General features: G+C 40.3%; 1 protein-coding gene across 12 annotated transcripts in view; it reads left to right on the top strand.

Moving 5' to 3' along the window:
- Positions 1-21,349, top strand: part of LOC147180940 (receptor-type tyrosine-protein phosphatase F-like) — a 255,476-nt gene that overhangs the window by 189,485 nt on the left and 44,642 nt on the right. For all 12 annotated transcript variants that reach the window (XM_086074986.1, XM_086075071.1, XM_086075061.1 and 9 more), the window contains 6 exons: positions 3,054-3,171; positions 4,595-5,167; positions 6,997-7,097; positions 8,473-8,726; positions 10,218-10,296; positions 12,418-12,642. In XM_086074986.1, the coding sequence (XP_085931112.1) occupies positions 3,054-3,171; positions 4,595-5,167; positions 6,997-7,097; positions 8,473-8,726; positions 10,218-10,296; positions 12,418-12,642 (1,350 nt within the window). The remainder of the gene's footprint in view (positions 1-3,053; positions 3,172-4,594; positions 5,168-6,996; positions 7,098-8,472; positions 8,727-10,217; positions 10,297-12,417; positions 12,643-21,349) is intronic.

Raw genomic sequence — 21,349 nt, 5'->3', positions numbered from 1 at the left:
AGTAGGCTAAATGTGTATATAGGCCTACAGTAAAATGTACATTTCTTAATTCAGGCCCGGTTAGTCTGCGTTCTGTGTCTATTTCAGTGACAGCCCATTTAGCTAGAAAAGTAGTTTATCCTGAACTAAATGGGCTGTTTTTGAAATTGGAAAATAAGGTAAAAATGATTGTATGTACATCAGAGACCCCAATATGCATGTACAATTAGTTCAGGCCCAACTAATTTGTAGCCTTAATGGGCTGTCACTGAGATTGAAGCAGAAATTATGGTGGTTGTAAATGTACTCGACTAAAATATAAATGCAACACTTTTTTTTTCTTTTTTTTGCTCCCATCTTTTATGAGATGAACTCAAAGATCTAAAACTTCTTCCACATACGCAATATCGCCATTTCTCAGACCCAGAAAACCAGTCACTTCTAGGAACACCTGTGAGGTGGGATGGATGATCTCGGCAAAGGAGAAGTGCTCACTATCACAGATTTAGACTGGTTTGTGAACAATATTTGAGAGAAATGGTGATATTGTGTATATGGAAGAAGTTTTAGATCTTTGAGTTCATCTCATAAAAAATGGGAGCAAAACGTTTATATTTTTCTTGAGTATAGGGCACAAACCTTTATGCATAGTTTTGGCCTTAACTGATAATATGGTAATATGTACACTAATGTACCATATGTTTCTATTTCAACGCCGGCAGCCCGCGCCAACTGCAAAATAGATTGACCTGATAAACGCCGCCTCTGTTCTGTTGCTCGCCGTCAGATAGTTAACTCATTACACTTGAATTGATTCCTAAGACGACGTAGCGATGACATAAAACACAAAACCTCATTAATAAAAGCGTCAGATGGATTTATCGCTGTCAAATTGGATTTATCATGGCCATCATCGGCCAGCTCCTCCCTCTAGTCTATATTTATCGCAAGCTCAGCTTTCAAGACGCTCACTGGCGGCTACACGCCATCTAATCACGAGAGGCGGCCATTTCATGTGACGTTGAGCAGGTACTGCGTTCCAGTTTGTGATTGATCATTTAAATATTATACAATCAAATAAAATTTAGATGTATTTGTTGTTTAGCAAAACAAAAAGTTATTCCTTCCACCACTCCACCAGATATGGGAAAGAAAAAAGTTTTAACAGAGCTAATTGAACCTTGGCGGAGAAAAATTACCAAGTGTACGTGTATGTATGTGTGAGACTGTGAAAGCCATTTTATACAGTTAGAATAATGGGAATTCCTTCCAAAGTAAAGTTAAAACTACTCACTAATGGCATGTATAGGAATGCCAAATGTGCCATAAAGTAAGTGACAGCCAATATATATATATATATATATAGCTCCTTATTGTAAATAAACAGATTACTAGTGTGTGTGCATGCATATACAACATACACAGATTGGGAAAAAAAAGAAGAAGCAAACTTCTAAGTGGTGAGTAGTGGTGAGTACAGTAATTTCTGGACTATAAGCCGCGCTAGCTAAATTTGGGCAATACTGGAGTTTGTTACACATAAACCGCACCCGACTGTAAGCCGCAGGTGTTTTAATGTTCCCGCACCAGGTTCCCGCTACTTTCTTTTTCATAATGAGGCTCTCGTTCTCCTACTGTATTTGGGCTCACATGGTTTGTTTTGCTCTGCCTGACGCTCTTGCACTTCCTTTATAGTGCCCATCCTTGTGATCTGATGGATTAGCCGCACCTTTGTATTAGCCGCAGGGTCGAATGCAAGTGAAAAAAGTTGCGTCTAATAGTCCAGAAATTACTGTACTTGTGTGTGCTTTTGTGTGATCATGTTTTTCCTTTTTTTTGTTCTGGTTTTTTTTTTGAGTGCAATTTTTGTGTGCTGTTCCACTGTTCTATACAAGCGTGTCCGTGTTCTTGTGTCCAGCCCAGTGTTTACGAATGGTAATGCAAGGGAAGACCACCACTGGTGTTACTTTATAGACCGTCATCATTTACTTTTGTATTATTTCTATTATGCAAGACAATGGTTATCATGGATAACTAGCAAGAGAGTTTAATACGACACAGACAGTAAATTGTGCATGTGGCCAAGTGTGCCATTAACTTTTTTTGTGGATTGTTTCTCGTCATTATTTCTATTGTTCAAGGTCAAGGTTATTGTCAATAACTGGCGAGATGAGCCGTCAGCTTTAATTATAAAGCATGAACATTACGCAATTTTGTGCTTGTGTGACCAAGTTTGCTGCTGACTGACTCTGGATTGTTCCTAGTTTCCAAGGTTTTACAAGTTTCTACAGGTGAAAGTCATCAAGACTAACTGACGAGAGGAGTAGTCACATTAATTATATGATAGTACAAAATATGGATGTATATGAGCAAGTGTGCAATGGACTTTTTTGAAAGTGGATTATTTATTTGCATTGTACGGATAGGGGTTATTGTAAATAATTGGTTAGATGATTAATTATATGGCACGTACATTGAGAATGTTACCGAGCGAGCAGAGTTATCATGAATGACAGGCAACAGGAACAATAACATTAATTATATTAAATTGAAAAGCATGCAAGTATGTGACCGAGCATGCCTGTCGTCTTTATTTCTATCCTGCATAATGGCAGTTATCAGGCGCCGTTTGAATGGCCTAGTTTGAGTAGTACGCCCTTGGACAGCAACAAGTCCAAACAAACTCGACCCACCCAATTCTTAATCAATTCAGTGGACTACAATGCCCATCCCTGTTCTTAAAATGAGACGATCCTCTGGTGGTCTTCCAAGCAGCTGGCGTGAACACTGACACGCTGGTGATGTTCCCGCTCATCCGGTTGGTCGATGGGGTTTGGAGTGTGCTTTGCAATTGGACGTGGGAGTTTTTCTTGACTGAGAAAAGTTCCTGGTCCAGCTTGTGTGCCTTTCGGAAGATTCCAATGTTGTTTTTGAGGGGCGTTGTTGACAGATTTGACCAGGATACCCAATGGATGACGGAGGGTGCTGAGTTGTTTTTGCGGCCGCTCGTCTGAAAAGGCTTCTTTGTGTATTTGTTTATAATTTGGGCTTTTGTAAATGTCGCCACACTGCAGGAGGCCTTCATTACCGGGCTCCAGTCTGAGACCACATACTCTATCGCTGTGGCGGCCTACACCACCAGGGGAGACGGACCTCGTTGCAAACCTAAATTGGTTACCACCACTGGAGCAGGTGTGCGAGTCTTCCTCCATTATATCACAGATTGTTTCTGATGTTTGGGTTTTATTTTAACTATTTACTTGCTTACTTTAATGCCTTAGCATGTGGGAAAGGAGAGCCACAGTTGCTGATGCAATTTCCAGACGTTTATTGAAACTAGGAAGAAGACTAAAACACATTGAGCCACACTCACACCGGAGCTGCCATCAGCCACTGCGCTTAGACACTCACACACACATTCGCCAACATCACATGCCATCCAACCAGGCCCCGCCTCTTAAAGGCTTATGGACACTACAATACATACAGTGTTGTTGTTTCATTTTATGATATAATTTGTTTGTGTGTTTAAATGTCTTAAGAATATGTAATTTGATTTACCCATACAACAAATAACATGTTCCCACTGAAATGTCTTTAATCAGTTCCAACCACAATTCACAATTATTAATATTAAGAGCATCAGGCGATTACAATTTTTATTGGTCATTAATCGCATGACTTCAATAGTTAACTCATGATTAATCACAAATTTTGTATCTGTTCTAAATGTACAATAAATTACCCAATAAAGTTGTCATACTCTTGTTAACAAAAAATGTTAAACTATTAGAAATATGATTGCGTCATTTATACAGTAATTTCATAATAGTTCATAAAATGTATTTAAAATTAAAATGATTACTATAAAAATCGAATGTGATATTGATTTGTCTTGAGGTCATTGTTCTGCCACTTGATGACATAATTGCATTTGTAAGACGTTGGTGACAACCAAGTACATTTTTTGTTTCATATTAAAGGCTAGAGCTAGCTAATCTTGAACATGAAGTAACTTGTGAAATTCTGAACATTTTTAAAATGGTAAAATACAACTTGACCCCAGTCTCCACAAATATATGCATTATTATTAAATTTATTACTGCAAAATTTTGACATGGACATGTCTGCTGCGTTGCAACTGGAATTCTCCGAGTTAGTCTTTCCAAATAAGGGACGGTCATTAATCGAGCGTTAAAAAAAATTGTGTGTATATATATATAATAAACACACAAGAATTATTATGTAATTATGTTTCAATAAAGAATAGTAGCACTATATTGCATAAAACATAATAATACATCATTAAATAGAATGTAAATGAATAAACTGTTTTTATAGTGGCATGTGTTGGATGTGTGCCATTAAGAGGCGTGGCCTCATGAGTCTGCGTCTGCAAGTGTTCATTTTGTATTTGTGTGTTTGACTGTTTGTCCTGTTGAATAAACAGGATATAAAAAATATTTTTTTTGTTGTGGGATGGATAACACTATTAGAAAAACATTGTCACCAAGAGCGAGTGGGACAGAAACGTTTCCCCGGGGTCCAATCCGACTTTTAGTGTAAACGAAGCATTTTTAGTCAATGACGTGACAATCTGTGTTCATGATTCCAGTGCCAGGCAAACCCACCATGATGATCAGCGCCACCATGGGCAACACGGCGCTCATCCAGTGGCAGCCTCCCAAAGAAATGGTGGGCGAGCTGATGGGTTACCAGCTGCAGTACAAGCGCACCGACGACGACACGTACACGTCGCGAGAGCTGCGCAGCACCGACGACCACTACACGGTGACGGGGCTGCACAAGGGCGCCACCTACATCTTCCGCCTCAGCGCCCGTAACCGTGCCGGTGTCGGCGAGGCCTACACCAAGGAGATCGGCACCCCCGAGGACGTGCCCTCGGGCTTCCCGTTGAACCTGCAGGTGACGGGCCTGACCCAGTCCAGCACTCAGCTGACGTGGGAACCGCCGCTGCTGCCCGAGAGGAACGGCAAGATCGTCTACTACGTGGTGGTGTACCGGGACATCAACAGCCAGCAGAACAGCACCAACCGCACGGCGGACTCGCGCATGACCATCTTGGGCCTGAACCCCGACACCACCTATGACATCCGTGTGCAGGCGTACACCAGCAAGGGCGCGGGACCCTTGAGCCCCAGCATCCAGAGCAGGACCATGTCCAATGGTAGGTTTTAGATCAATCTCTTGTAGAGGCCACTGAATGTTTTCTTTGATGTTAACATAAAAGTTGGCTTTATTAAAGCCTAACCTAAATGTTTAAGACATACTCACTAAAAAGGACAGGGGGTAGACATTTTTACCATCTAGTGGTGAACTAAAAGAATGCAACAACCTAATTTTGAAGTGCATGCATTTTGAGACCACACTTCGCAAGCCTACCACCAATTAATATGTTTGCAACGTTCGTCTCCTTCTGGTGCCCGTAGCAGAATGATGGTGGTGAATCATGGCTGCCCCCTGTAAGGCGTGGCACGATCTCGGTAATATAATTAGCCATTATGGGGCTTACGATTATATAAAAACATTTACATTGCAGTGATAGAACATATTTTTTCATATATCATTTAAATTAAGTGTTTTTTTAAATGGCCTGGCTTTCACTCGCTGGTGTGAGCTCAAAATCGACACTATGCGCTTGTCCTCATGGGAAATGTCGTCTTCCTTCAGGCATAACATTACCGCTTTTGTTCATTTGGCGCTGCCTTATTCAACGTAAACTGAAAGTTCCTTAGTGTTGCTTTAAGAGAACATGAATTGCCTTTAATGTTTACAGAACGGATTGATGCCCACCTTTGGTAAAATAGTATTTGTCTAATTGACAGCTGATATGACAATTTAGGTTTTTCATCAACTAGCATTAGCCGAATGCCTTTTTTAGATGGCCGTGCATAGCACTTGTTCCTTTATTATTTTTGCGGATAAATTGGCAAAGGTTCAATGGAGGCAGTAACAGTCCAGTTGCCTTGATTAAGCGGGTTACTCTGACCCGTATTTCTGAGAATCAAACATTTGAGGATAAACTTGTATACCTGCTGCAAGTGACCATGCCACCGTCAATTATTTCCACACGGTTGAGGCACCGCTGCTAGTTTGCGGCGTGGGCCCACCATCCTCGTCACCTGTTGCTGTCTGTGAGGTGTTTGCAATGCTATGCCAAATTGGTGATTGGTGATTAATCGACTTCATGCTGTAACTTAGTGGTAAAGTCTCAACTAATCTTTTCAACCGCTTTACTTTGAATAGTAACATTGTTCCTAAAACCATTGGGTTATTTTAACAAAAGGTATTCTTTGATGTTTTTCAAAAATTAACATGTTTAAGTATATTCAACGCTGTAAGTAGTCTTTGATGTTTTTCAAATGTCAAACACTGTAAATCAGCTTTGATGTTTAGAAAAAAATTTACATTCATAAAGACTGAATTGTGCACCAAACACTGTATCATCTTTGATGTTTGCAAAACACAAATTAATGTTGTTTCATCTTTCCACCAAATACATACATTAGGTTATTTGACACTGTATCGTATTTGATGTTTACCAAAACGCGAGCTTTAGCAAATTGAAGGCTAAACGGTCGTCAGTGACAAAAAACGCGAGGTTCAGTAATCACATGCACAGCTTGTGAACAACACGTTCCACTGCTTGCATTTTTGAACACTCGTCTTTTCTTCTATCTGTAGCGTTCTTTCCTCATCGAGCAGCCCAACCCCCCGCGTACCGGTGTGTGTGTGTTTTTATTGATTTATGGCCGACTAATCTCATTACACGCTGCAGTCACACCATCCTCCCTGCCGTCGCATTCGCATACACACATCGTCATGCTCTTTATCGTTGCGTAAAGTCATGCTAGACACGTTCTTATTTGGATGCTACGCTGATGTGTCTTCACTAATCATAAGACGGTTTTGATGTTGTCTAAAAAACAAGCTTAGACTCGTGTGTTTCTGGATAACGATGTGTTAATCAACGGGTTTGTTTCCGGTTGCCCGCAGATTTCCCTACCTTGAACTTTGGCGTCAAAGCAGTAATGAAGACGTCTGTGCTCCTCACCTGGGATTTGCCGCCCAACTACAAGTCCCAAGTGCCTTTTAAGGTGAGCGCTCACCAGGTCAGAACACGAACGGAGCAAAGGCTTTGATATTGATTTCTGTTGTGCAAGTTGGTGGGTTTCATGAAGAGCTGGCAGGAGGAGCCTTTGCATTAATCATATGACGCACTCGCACGTGTGTGACTGAGCATGCCAAGGACTATTTTTGCCTCTGTGGATTATTTCTCTTAAGTTCATTTCTTATTTACAAGTTGGATGGTATCATAAGTGACAATGGCATGCACTCTGTGCAATTGCATATGTGCCAGAGCGTGCCAATGACTTTTTTTTTAAACTCCTATTTTTTCCAGTTGTTGTATTTTTTCCCCAAGGTGCCAGTTATCACGGAAAAGGAGTGGAGCCAATGGCATTAATCATATAACCAATATATATAAATATATTGCATTCACACGCGACCATGTGTACATTCGTGACTGAGCGTCCGGTGCACTTTGTGCATGACATCAAGTTGTTTTGTTGATTTCTATTTTGCAAGGTGATAGTCATCATTAATAACTGACAAGAGGAGCTAGAACATTTAATTTGTCAACTGGAATCCAGCCTTTTAGTGCGACTAACGTATCTGTTAAGTACATTATTAATTGGGGAGTCATGGAAAAGGGTCTTGCCCAGCTTGTCTGTAAAATTTCGTTTTTTTTGTTTTTTTTACGATTGTAATGGCCAAAAGATCCCTAATAGATGGCGGAATTCTATCGCTCTGTATTTGAGATCACCACATCTTTTGAGTAGAAGTTAAAGATTAAGTGGTGAATCTCTGCTTGAAATATCAATTATGAGGGAGACAAATGTTGTTGGTAGTCAAATTTAGGCATCTTACACTCAATAAAAGTATGTTTGGGGATATAAATAAAGATGACTTGACTTGACTTGGTATAAACACGATATGTGTCAGGCAGCTGGTAGAAAGTGTGTTTTCAGGGAGTTAAGGCGGAACTTAAAGGAGGAATAAAAAAAGGAGAAAAAAAAGCCCTTATCGTTCAACATGAGCAAATTGGTGAGTCAGTGTCACTCATGGCGCATTTCATAGTGTAGGTTACTTATGAGAGGAGCCATTGCTTGCTCTGTAGAAATGGAAACTGACACAGAAGGTGGGGAAAAAAGTCGCACTATCAATATTCTGCCTTTGTAATTCATCACTTAACCGCTAGCTTATTTCAAGTTGTGTTGATTTCTACTGTGCAAGACTGTTTTCATGAATATCACATGGGAGGGCTGATCACATTCATCATATGACACATAAGCATGTGTAACGGAGGGCGAAATGGATTTTTTTGCAAGGTGCAATGAATAAGCGTGTGTGATTGTACAAGAACCTGTTAGCATTAGCACTGTTTGCTAACTCGCTATGCCACCGTTCCAGATTCTGTACAACCAGCAGAGCGTAGAGGTGCTGGGCAACCTGAAGCGGAAGCTGATTACACAGCTGCAGCCCGACACCGACTACTCGTTTGTGCTGACCAGCCGCGGCAACATCGCCGGAGGTCTGCAGCAGCAGGTGTCCATCCGCACCGCTCCTGACCTTATCAAGACCAAACCCTTGTACAGCACCCATCAGGCGCAGGGCGGCAAGATGACCATTAACCTGCCCAAGGTGCAGACCACCACGCTAGTCAGGTCAGTGGAAAAAAACTGCTTTGATTGATAATAAAAATAAAAAAAAAAGATGACAGGAGGGCTTGGCAGTTTTTTGATTGCGGCACTGTGTGTGTGAGGTGGTGACTGCTAAATCACAAACTTGGAAGAGAAGTGAGCCGCCTTGGCTGTCAGCGAGAGAAGAACTTTTAAAATTGGCGACTACATAGAAAGGAGTCAAGCAGCTTTACAATAACATTCTTATTGAGGCTTTATATGGTCTGTTTGTTTGTTTTATAGTTTGTGTTTGTTTGTTTTTTCTCTACATTCACTTGTTCACTGTGGGTTTTCTAAGGGTTTCTAGGCTTCAAATTTGGGTTCCTAGCTAGCAGCACTCGGGTTTCACATTAGAGGTTCAAGCCAAGGTTTTGATTTCAAATTAGGGTTTTGCAAAAAAAAGGGTTAGGCTGTGAGGAATAAGCAGTTCAGGAAATGGATGGATGGGTTTCAAAGTGTTGTTTTAAGCCAAGGTTAGACTGTCAATGTAGGGTTTAAAATAGGGGTTTCAAAGTAGGGTTCCAAGCCAGAGTTAGCATTTCGAGTTCAAGCAAAGGGTCCAGGGTTTAAACCCGGCTTAGCTTTCAAATTTGGGTTTAAAGATGGGGTCTATCTCGGGCAGGGTTCACCAATTCCGGTCCTCGAGTTTCGGAGTCCTGCAGGTTTGAGAGGTTTCCGCTTACCAGCACACCTGATACTAAAGATCAGGATCATTATCAGGCATGCTGATGAGATGATTATATGAATCAGGTGAGCTAGTGGGTGGTAACATCTAAAACCTGCAGGACTCCGGACCTTGAGGACCGGAATTGGTGAACCCCGATCTAGGGTCTCAAATTATGGTTTGAACTAAAGTCAGGATTATGCTTTCAAAGCATGGTTTAGGTCTCAAGTTAGTTTCTGATTGTTGAGTTTTAAGTCATTGTTATTGTTTCTAGTTAAATCTGATTTCAAAATACTGTGTGGAAGCAGAATGAAGCACACATAGCAGCAGTGTTTTTAAAAATATCCATAAACCAAAGGTCTATCTTCCTGCGAACATTCTCATTCATCCAGCTCATTTCATTGTCAGAGCATTGAATCGATTGCAACTGGACTGTTGGAGTCGTCTTCTATCTTTCAGGATCTGTGTGTAACAAGAGTCTATAGATATCAGAATGCATGGAAGATGTCTTTGCCCCCCACATATTGATTTATTGCAATTCCCAACTGGACTAAATGCCTCACTTTTGGCTCTCTTTGAGGCCTCGCTAATGACAGCAATTAGAGCCTACTCACACGGGGCGTCCTATTAACCTCAGGAGTCTCTAAGCTCCAGGCCTGTCTGGCTGAGACAATGTGTTGTGTGCATTGTGAGCACTGTGTTGTGTTTATGTGAAGCATTTTTTTAAAGTACTAATCTGCTCATGTTCAACCTTGTTCCAACCTTCAAGTTTGTCATTGGATGTCAATGTGTTTGTTGTTGTTTTTCATCAGGTGGTACTACATCGTCGTTCTGCCCGTCTCCCAGTCCGGCCGGCGCTGGAAGAATCCGGACGAGATGGACCTGGATGAGGTAAGTGTCAGCCGGCCGGTGGCCGATTGGCACGTTATGCGGTGGATGAAAGGTCGCCATTATCTCCGACTGGGCGGGAAGTGTCCGCTTGTTACCAATTATCTTCAGCGCTCTCCTGGGCTTGAGCACGGTGGAGGTGGTGCGGTGGGGGGTGACTAATTATTGCATGCCAAGTCTGCAGACAGTGCCCATCTGCTCAATGCACCATACCCAGTAAACACAGAATAGCTAGACACCACCCTGTCCAATCAAAATGAACACAGTAGAAACAAGACCACACTGTCGCTGTCGGCGGTTGGTTGAACCAGTAACACTGCATTGTCACTTTAGATTGGGCAATGATGGGGACTGTTTGCAAATACATTGATATAATAAATTCAATGAATTATAAAATTGAATTAAAAAATAATAATAAATCCCCTGAGAAACATTAAATCACATGAATTAAATATATGAATATAGGTCTAAATATATAAATTAATAATTGAATGGGGAAAATAATTGAGTAAAAAAAAATCATCTTTTTTTTTTTAATCCCTGGATTGGATGCAAGTGTTTACATAAATAAAATACATTGTAAAATTAAATAAAATTAAGACACAAAATCAATAACATAAAAATCTGATCATTTTTAACTTTACTGTGTGATAAATTTGGAAAAAAAATGTAATTAAATAAATCCCTTGATTTGATGAATAAATATGTTTACATGGTATATACAGTTTGTAAGAAAACAAAATAAATCCCTTCCTTAAGCATTATCACAAAATAAAATAAATCCCTGAAATTGATCAATAAATTAATATATGCAGAAATAAACAAAATAACTAATATGATGAATATTTAATAAACCCTTAAATATTCACAAATATATCAAACTAATCTGTTAATTGAATGAATATCTACACAAAGTAAAATAAAAATGTAGAAAATCACTATTTATTGCAAAAAAAAACAATTAATCCCATAATTGGATAAGTAATTATATAAATATACTCTAAAACAATGCAAAATTCAAAATAAATCCTAAAGTTAATGTAGCACACATCCCTTACTTGATGAATAAAATAATATATACTGTATACAAAATTAACAAAATTAAAAACTAATAGAATGCAAATTAAATAAATACCTTAATTTTTATGACAAAATGAATAATATACATAAATAAATAAACAATAAAATAAAAATACAACAAATGGATTAAATATTATTGCAAAATAAATTATGAAAAATAATCACTCCCTTAAATGATAAATGACAATGCATACATTAAAATAAAATAAATCTTTAAACATGGTAAAAATTCTTTAAAATATACTACAAATATTGTCATATAATATTGAGCTGATCGGCCCTCACATCAAGAAGTTTTGAATTTGATCAAAAGTGCCTTTAGAAAGTCTTGGCCTCCTTAAACTTGCAGATAACACAGTTTTACATAAAGTGTTCATGACTACTTCATCATTCCTTTTAATAAAGATTTTCCCGTCCCATGAGGGGACTGAAGCGTAACGACAGTGAGAATATTAATAGCAGCGTATTTAAATAAAGCACAAGGCTGGCAGAGAAAGAGAGAGGCCTCCTTGAGTCATTAAACAGCGAGCGGGCCATTGTCTCCTCTCTGCGACATCATCATTTAATAAAGCCGCATCTGGAGCCGTGCTTGACACGAAACAAAATGCCCCCGCCGCAGTGCTCTGTGTTATGTTGCAGCTGGCTTACTCAACAAATGGGTACATCGTGTTCTATTTTGAGACATTTTAGCCATTGATGTAGGTTTGGCTACAGTGCTGTATACAGTCATCTCTAAGAGCATTGGAACGGAAAGGTCATCTCCATCGTTTTTGTTGTATACTGAAGTCGTTTGGGTATATGAGACAAAAGTTTAGAATTCCAGCTTTTTTTCATGTTATTCGCATCCAGATGTGTTAAAAAACTCAGGACAGTCCACCTTTTGTTTAAATGTACCCATCATCACTTTGGTAGAGTTTCATCTTGGCCTCAGGAAAGATGAAAAGGCCAAAGTATGGCTGAGTTTGGTGTGAAGAACAAATCCGTCAATGTCCCCCACCGTTGCCCCTCTTTCTACCTAACAGAACAAATCTATTCTTTCCGCAGCTGCTGAAATCGAGCGAAGGCCCCGCACTGAGGCGGCGACGTCACCTGGACTCGTCCAAGCCGTACTTCGCCGCTAAGCTGGCCTCGCTGCCGCTCACCTTCACGCTGGGCGATGAAAAGCGCTACAACGGCTTCTACAACAAGCCACTGAGCAGCGGGCAGGAGTACGTCTGCTTCGTGCTGGCCGTCCTGCGATCCGAAGCGACCGACGGCGCCTCCAATTACGTAAGTCACACTCACAAATTGCAGTGACAATTTCGACAATGACTAAAACGAAAACAACACAGTGACGAATATTCACAAAATCCAATCAGAAGAAGAAATGAAACATGAAACGCGGGTGGGTGAGGAGAACCACTCAGAAACTGGTGACTGCAATTTATTTATTGTTCAAACATCTTTATATTCATTACGCAGCTCTCAGGCAATTTTGCGCTTTATTTCTTATTTAGGTAAAAACTAAGTTTTAAGACTGCATATTATTGTTAGTTCAACATGTTTAATTGAAGCAAAGTTTGATAAAGACACTGTTGTGTTAAATGTGTCTTGCGTGTTAAAGTTGAAATGTGTGCTAAAGGAAAACATCGACTAAATTGTCAATTTACTTGACTAAAATTACTTTATATCCACCGACTAAAATTGGATTTAAACTAAAATACAATCAGATGATTAAATTCTAACGCAAACTTTAATTCATTTTAGTCAAAAGAATACAACTAAAACTAAATTAAAATTTGTTGTCAAAATTAACGCTGACACATTGTTGATCAACCCTTAAGAGGACATCTTCAAATCGTTGGGACTATGCTGACCAGTTTTTTTTAGTCATCTCTTTTCCTTAAATTGGCAATGCATGAGGACAATGTTCATGTAAAAAGAAAAATCTTTTGAAAGTTGAAATTCAGTCATCTTTGTTCCATAAATTAGCAAAAATGTCAAACGTCACACAAAAAGTGAAACATGTCCAAAAATGTTTCTGTAAAAAATATTTTTATTACATATACCAACATCAAATATTTCAGGTGGGCTCCTGGCTTTCCCCATACTTTTCACACCTTATACCTTATACTGTTACTGAACTGATAAGTGCATGTCAATATAGATAGTGCATCCTAATGTTTATGTAAAAATAAATGTTTGTTAAAAATAAGTAGAATTTGGCCTAAAATTACACATTTGTTCCTGAAACTGGAAATGCCATTTTTATCTCGCTTTTATATTAAGTATATACAAGTATTTATTCTTTATTAATACTTCAATAATATACTTGAATGCATAATTAAAGCAACAGAAGTGTTCAAAGATTAACATAATCTATTTGTACAGAATAGTTTTGAGACAATTCTTGTTGTTCGAGCCAAATGAGGACATTTAAATGACTTGTTTGAAGGGTTAAGCACCGACTGTTTCCATCAATACTCCGATGATAAATCCTTAATGCTTTGCAGTTTCGCCGAACACAACTTGTTGATGACATTTATGACAGTGTAAGTAGAAATAGTTTTTCAATTTCAGACCTAAAGCCTCCCCCCCATCTCGCCAAATTAAAAAGGAGTGAGCCCCGCGCCCGCTCGCCACTCCTCGCGTCTGACAAACTATTTAAGTTTATCGCCCATCCCCAGGCTCTAACTACGCCGCCGCTAAAGCGTGTCCAGAATAGGCGGCAATGGAGAGCCAAATCGCGCTTGTTTTTATTGCCACTTAGCCTTTAATACAGCCGCCTCTAAAAGTCATTGCGGCTTGTCCCGCTAAGTCCCCCCAGCCCCAACCCCCCGCCCCACAGCCCACCCCCATTTGGCCCCGCCGAGTCCTGGGAGATGCAGCTTTTCGCAAAGCCCCTTACATATACTTAGAAACAAGACGCTTTGGTTTTTTAAGTGGACACATCAAAAAAAGCGCCGGTGCAGCCCACCCCCTCCTCACTCATCTTCAAGGCCCTCCATGGGATGGTCAGCAGTCGACTTGACTCCGCGAAGAATGAGAGCCGGCGATTGCTTTGGGCTGCTGCTCGGCTCCACGCATGCATATTTAGTAGACGTTGTTCCCCTTCCAAGTGAGAGAGTGCAAATCTAGGCTAGTTGCTGCATTTCCAATCGGTGTATAGTACGGGTGTCACGGACCAGGTACACCAAAAGTCATGGTTCGGTACATAACTCTGTTTTAGTGTGAGGGCTCGGTTCCCATTGGGTTCAAGTAAGGAAAGAAATCGAAATATTGCAATAATATATCTTACTGGAGACATGCACACGCCTCTTGTTCACCTTTTGAGAATTTGATATTTTGAAACCAAGCAACGAGTCCACTTAGCGAGTTTGTTCATATGTTGTCGGCATATGACTTACGGTGCAAATGCAAGGTAAACCCCCACAGAGCCCTGAAAATCAGCGCCTTTTCACCTATTTCTTCCATCCATCTCCTCTCTGCCTTTTCTCTGGGTCTCTTTCACCACCGTGACCAGAGCAGAGGAGATTGATTAGCACAGCTGGAGTTAAGAGGCAGAAGAGGGCCCGGTCACAGAGGGCCTAGGGAGGCTGTAAAGCAGGCCAGATTCCCTTGAAATGCTGCTTTAAATATCCCTAAAGCCCCCCTCCTCGCCTGTAATCCCCCGCCACTGTGAGTGGAAAGAGAGGGCTGTCCGAGGCTATGGTGGGCAAACTGCGATGCGCTCCAATTGGAAGGAGATGCTTGCTTGCTGAATAAACATAGTAGGATGTAAAGTCCATGTCGAACATTGACTTAAACTCAGAATAAATTTTGGTTTCAAACTAAAATCTAAAGTAGTAGCATGAGCTTGTGTAATGAACAACAAAGAGTTGCAACCCTGTCAAAACTGAAGCCGGACTCCGTTACTTTGTGTTTAATAAACTCAAAGTGCCGTCAACTTCTGATAAAGTCGGGTGAGAAAATTAAACGAATGACCAACATAAATGAAAGTACAGATTAGTGGTTATTTTCAATGTAAAATATATATTAATGAATGTTTATTTGAATATGAAATTAACATCATGACAATTGTGCAAATGAGGAAGAAGACTAACAACTCCTAAATATAGATCCAGTTGTTTTTACTTTGTTTTAATAAACTGAGTGTCGACAACTGTGGACTAAAGTGTGAATTAATGTTGATTTCAATGTAAGACATAGTGGTGCAAATGAAAGAGCAAAGTCATAATGGCATCCCAAATTCAAAGTCTCCCTTACTTTGCTTTAATATGCCAATAAATGTAGATTAAGTCATGTTCTATTCATCACATAAGGTAAACATTTATTTCAATGTAAAAATAAAAAAGGTTTAAGAGTCTTTCGTCACAACTTTTTTTAATAAACCCCCAAAACATTCATCCAAACTACAAGGTAAATTAGATTATATTGAATATAAAATCGAAAGTAACATCATGAGTCTGCAAATGAAAAATATAAAATCGCAACACTGTCCAAGGTGCAGCTGGTCACCATTAATTTGCTGTAATGAATCCAGAGTGCCGACCAAGTCAGGGAACGTTCATCACATTCAATATGTGTTCATTTCATTCAGTCTAAGAGCCTGACCTGTCCTTGCTATCTTGTTTTGATAAAACACAAGAACATTCATCATAACTACAACTTAAGGTTGGATTCAATATAAAATCTCAAATAACATCATGCACTTTATATCTTTAGACTCATATCATGTTAGTTACATTTGTCAAATTGTTTTTGACTAAATTAATGTTGATTTCTGTGTAATTGGTTTGGTGTAACATTAAGTCACAACTGTATTTTTTTTTTATGGAGCCGAATTATTTGTCACTGTTCTAATAAACCCCAAGTATCAACAAACTTAGATTAAATTGGTTGAGGACATTTGAAAGTAATGATCTTTGTGTAAGCATACAACACAAATAAAGGGAAAAATCATGCTTAGTTAGTGCAGAAAAATGTTGATTTCAATATTAAAGATAAGGAATAGCATGGTTACTATCTTTTAATAAAGGGAGGTTCAGGAAGAAAAGGAGAAAGGTGAGACTGTAGTGCAAGCTGCGATACGCTCGACTTGAAACGGGATGCTCGCCGGCTGTCCCCCTCGCCGCTCGAGGCCTGTCGGACACACTCGGCTGCATTTAATGGGATTCCGTATTTGTGTCTTTCTCTGCCAACCGCCCTTAACAGTGCAGCGTCCCTCCACCTTTAATCGCTCGCTTCAATCGTAGACATTTAGCCGCAGCAAGCAGCATGTTCATTGACAGCTCAACTAATGTCCTCAACACACCTCAACAAGGTTTTTAATCACCCATGAATTTACACTCAGTGTGATTGATAACGGTATGGGATCAATATACCAGCAACTTAATGACAAGATTGCTTTTTGAATGGGATGGGACTGTGTTCACCTCGTGTATTGTCCGCACTGCAAATTGGAGTCACATGTACTAGACGGGATATTTCAACACTACAACACACTATACTGGATGAAAACCCGTGTACAATCCATATCTTGATATCTGTGCTGCTAAAAAAAGTGCAAACTTGTCAACACGCATTTAATGGCCAATGAAAGGCCTGTCTTGTTGAAGTAAACAGCTTGAATAATGCCTTCATATATTGCTCCAAAACCTGTATGTACCTTTCAGCGTTAATGCTGCCTTCATAGATGTGCAAGTTACCCATATTGTGGGCGCTAAAACATACCATCGCAGATAGGGGCTTTTGAACTTTCGCTGATAAAAATCCAGATGTTACTTTTGCTCTTTGGGCCGGAGGACATAATGTCCGGGATTTCCAAAAACTGTTTAAAATGTAGACTCTTCAGACCACAGCACACTTTTCCACACTCCAGTCCATCTCAGATGAGTTTAGATTAAAGAAGCCAGCAGCATTTGGAGACGTTGATATATGGCTTTTGAGTTTTAATTTGTATTTCTAGATGTAGCGAGCAACTGTGTTAACTGACAATGGTTCCTTAGTCTATGTGGCAATATCTTTTCCGTTTTTAATGCAGTGCTGCCTGAGGGATTGAAGGTCACAAGCCAAAAATTGCGTTTTTTAGTCTTACTGCGCAGAGATTTCTCCAGATTCTCTGAATCGATGACAGTATGGGCAATAGATTATGAAATTCCTACACTAAATTCCTTGCAACTGTCCTTTTTAAAAACATTCTGGAATATTTGTTTATATGGTATTTCACAAAGTGGTGAACCTGATCCTATCCCTGATTGTCAACAACTGACCATTTCTAATTAACCTGTCCACCTGTGGAATGGTCCAAACAGTGTTTTTTTTTTATAGCATTCCTCAACTTTCACAGTCTTTGTTGACAGCTTTTTTTAGAACGTGTTTCAGACATCAATTCAAAATGAGAGAAAAAGAATAATAACATTCATCAGTTTGAATATTAAACATCTTTTGTCTGTGTAGTGTATTCATTTAAAAATGAAAGTGATTTGCAAGTCATTGTATTCTTTTTTCACTTGTATTTTACACAATGGAATTACGGTTTGTAGAACAAACACAATCGGAGCACTCGTCTTTTATTATTGAACTTGTGCTTAATATGCAATAAACTACCACGATACCCACCCCAAAGTTCACACGTGTTTGTGTGAGTCACGCGGCTTGAGATTAGCGAAAGTCATTACTCATAGTGGCTCTACACTTAAGTTAATTATATCAGGAGTCAGACTGGAACTAGCATTGAAAATGAGATTATTTTTCCCCGGCAGAACTACAGAGCTTGTCCTCTCACTGAACCATCAGTCCAAATCTTTGACAAAAAAAAAATCTGTGGGTTGCAGCACACTGCGTCAAAATCACACAGAATTTGTTTTTCCTCGCCTTCAAAAGTACGTGAAAAGAATCTAATAACAGTATACGCTGTACTGTAAGCACAGTTTATTATTGCACCGGTCCTGGCGCGCGGTGAAGGTGGTGATTACGAGGCGGCTGTCGCTGATTGCATCACAGAAGCAAGCGACTCGGCAGGCATTTGTTAACTGTAGAAACAACTCGTTATTAGACGTTAAACTACGTCACCGCTTTTTCGCCTCGCCGCCACCAAGACGTGGATCAAAGGGCAGCGCCCGACTTTTAATATACCTTTGTCTCGCAACGGCTGCAAGCTGCCAAGCTTGGAGGAGACGGCAAAGTGAGGAAGGAAGCAAGAAAGGAAGAGGGAGTAGTGCGCCTTCACGTCGCCCCAGAACCTGAGGCGGATAAACAAGCCTGGGGAAGTGTGAAATGGGATGATAGATGCTGCTGTGTATAAACAGTATCATTTAATGCGAGAGGCGCGCGACGGAGGGGAGCTAGCATGAAATAGTGTGTGATGTGCCACAGAGAGGGCGGGAAAAAAAGAGGGAGGCCTTTCGTCCTGCACAGCCTGGGATGAGAGGCACAAGCAGAGATGACTGTAGTTAATGTCTTGTAATTGTATATTATTGTATCCTACAATATATAAAAACAATACTTGTGCAATGTTTTATAGTGCTGTGATACAGTAAACCCTCAGTATTCACAGTTCATAGGGACTTAGCACTGACATGAATAAAGATAAACCATGAGGAACTCCCCCTTCAAAAGAAAAAAATAACATTTTCCAATAACCTCTATTAATTATTGAAACCGTAAATATACCACACACTGTGATCCCACAACAGTAAAACAGAATTTTGTTGATTTCTACCCCAAATGCTCGTGTATATGCATTTGCGGCGGAGACTCTGATTTTTCTGGGTTTGGTCAGTAAACTAAGCCATGTTTGGTCGTTACCTACTTCCTCAGCACAGGTGATGTCATCTTCAGTCGACAGCAAGTGGAAAATTTTGTTTTTAAAGGTATTAATTGTACATGAAAAACAATGAAATTATTACATTAATTATAGACAAAATATTTATACTTTTTACTGCTGGAAATGGCTCAATGAGTCAAGTATCACTTTAAAAGGAACCCCGACTGTAATGACGTTTGCTCTATATTATTTTTTTGGGTTGTTACTAACATACCTATCAGATAAATTTTTCAAAAAATATTTCCAGCTTAATATATTTTGTAGAAACATTATTTGAACGTACGCTGCTGCTGTTATTTGCGTTGCGACGTAGAATGGCGGCAGGCTCTCTACCAAGCAATGTGAAACGCCAGACCTATAAAGAAAGCAAGGTAAGCCTCCGCAGCTTTCCTAAAGAAACAACATGCGATCGGAGTGACCCTCCCCCACGCCATGCTGTCGTCATTCACCAGACACATTCAAGAGTTTTGATCGTCCCTTTAGGAACGCTACGAAGACTTACCTTGCTTTCTTTATAGGTGAGCCAGCCGCCATCCTACGTCACTACGCACTGAATGCGTTGCGCCGCTAAATAAAGTTTCTACAAAATGGATTAAACTGGAAATTATTTTTGAAAAATGAATCTCCTAGTTATGTTAGTAACAACCAAATAACTAGTTTAGAGCAAACTTGTCATTACAGTCGGGATTCCTTTTAAGCCTTTTTGAGTGGTAGTCCCATGAGCCAAATTGGGGTGGTCCTGTTCGAACCGGTACTGGCTCTGTATATTCATGATATAGGATATGTTGCAATGATTGAGCTCTAGTGTATTATTTACGTTTTTTAAGAAAATGTTACTTCTTTGCGTTACCTGATGGCATTAATTGAATGAATCTCAAATATTTGGGTAAAAAACAAGAATGTGTTGATTTCATTGTATTCATTTATGAAATTTGTATGGCCTGGTCATATCAGCGTCTGTACGGAATGTGAGGGCCATCGAGCCTTTGTTCTCAGGTAATGACCAATCGCAGCTCACCTGCTTTCTGGGTTTGGTCGTGTGGCGTTCTCCTTAGCTACTGCGATGTCATTTTCAGTCGACAGCCAGTTTCAAAATGGCTGCCACCTGGTGGATTTTGCTGTGCAATAATGATAGTGCAGTAATAAGAACACCGTAGTCTAGTGGAGCGCATGGAACATATTGTAAAGAAAATTTTGACTTGACTTTAAGGTGTTTCATAAAGAGCACGAAAATCTTGAGTCAGTGAAGCTGAACCTCAAATTTTCCTGCTTGCAAAGTCGTATCAGAATCGTAACAGGTGGAACCTTTTCCTGGTTTGAGCCAATATCAGACGTGGAACAGCTTTAGCCAGGTTAGTCTCAGCTCGCTGTTTTGTAGGTAAGGTACACATTCGGGATGGGCCATTGAAGTCGAGCCATGAATTTGCCAGTTTCCGACGCAGTATCAGAGTTGTAACTGAGGCGGAATGACATCTGTAGCCCCTCTCACACTGGCCACATGAAGACAGCTTTTTCCTGGCTCACTATCTTGTATGTAAGGTAGTGATGTGGCAAGGTGGGACGTTGAAAGCTGTCTCGAAAATTTGCAGCCTTTGGACGTGGTATCAGAAGTGGAAAATGCACGGGTATAGCTGGGAGTTCCACCCGCAACTCACTGGCCATGCCCCTTTGTGTTGAAAGCAATAGTCCCTCCCATGCAACAATTCATCCGAATGCGTCAAGCCGCAATGGCCGTGTGAACGCACACTTGTGCAAGTTCTGGATGAAAGGCACAGGCGGACAAATGCCAGCTGTACCGAGGCTTTGTCTGATGCGCAGTGTGGAAGGGGCACATGATCATTCCACTTTTTGTCTCTTCAATGACTTCCTCTCGCCTCCCTTCTGGCTGTGTCACGCTCTGATGAGGAGCAGAGCGTGGGCTTCCCCGGGGGAGGCAGCAAGTAGACTCATAATGGCCGTCTTTGCACGTGTGTGTTTGTTTTTGCGACTGCACGCCCCCCTGCGGCTTATTTAAGCCACTTTGGGAAAGACAAGAGGCTTGCAGGGTCAACAGCCAGTCGAAACAAATGTGTTGGTATTTTTCCCTGCGCACTGCGGATTGGGAGCTCCAGGGATGGTGGCGAGGTGGGGTGGGTGTGGGGGGTGGTATGTAGCCCACGGGCCAGATCA

The sequence above is a fragment of the Leptonotus elevatus genome, chromosome 1 (genome assembly GCF_054856555.1).
Source record: "Leptonotus elevatus isolate MCC_2025b chromosome 1, RoL_Lele_1.0, whole genome shotgun sequence".
NCBI classification, from domain to species: domain Eukaryota; kingdom Metazoa; phylum Chordata; class Actinopteri; order Syngnathiformes; family Syngnathidae; genus Leptonotus; species Leptonotus elevatus.
Note: the sequence above shows the minus strand (reverse complement) of the source record. Positions and strands in the feature narration are given on the sequence as shown.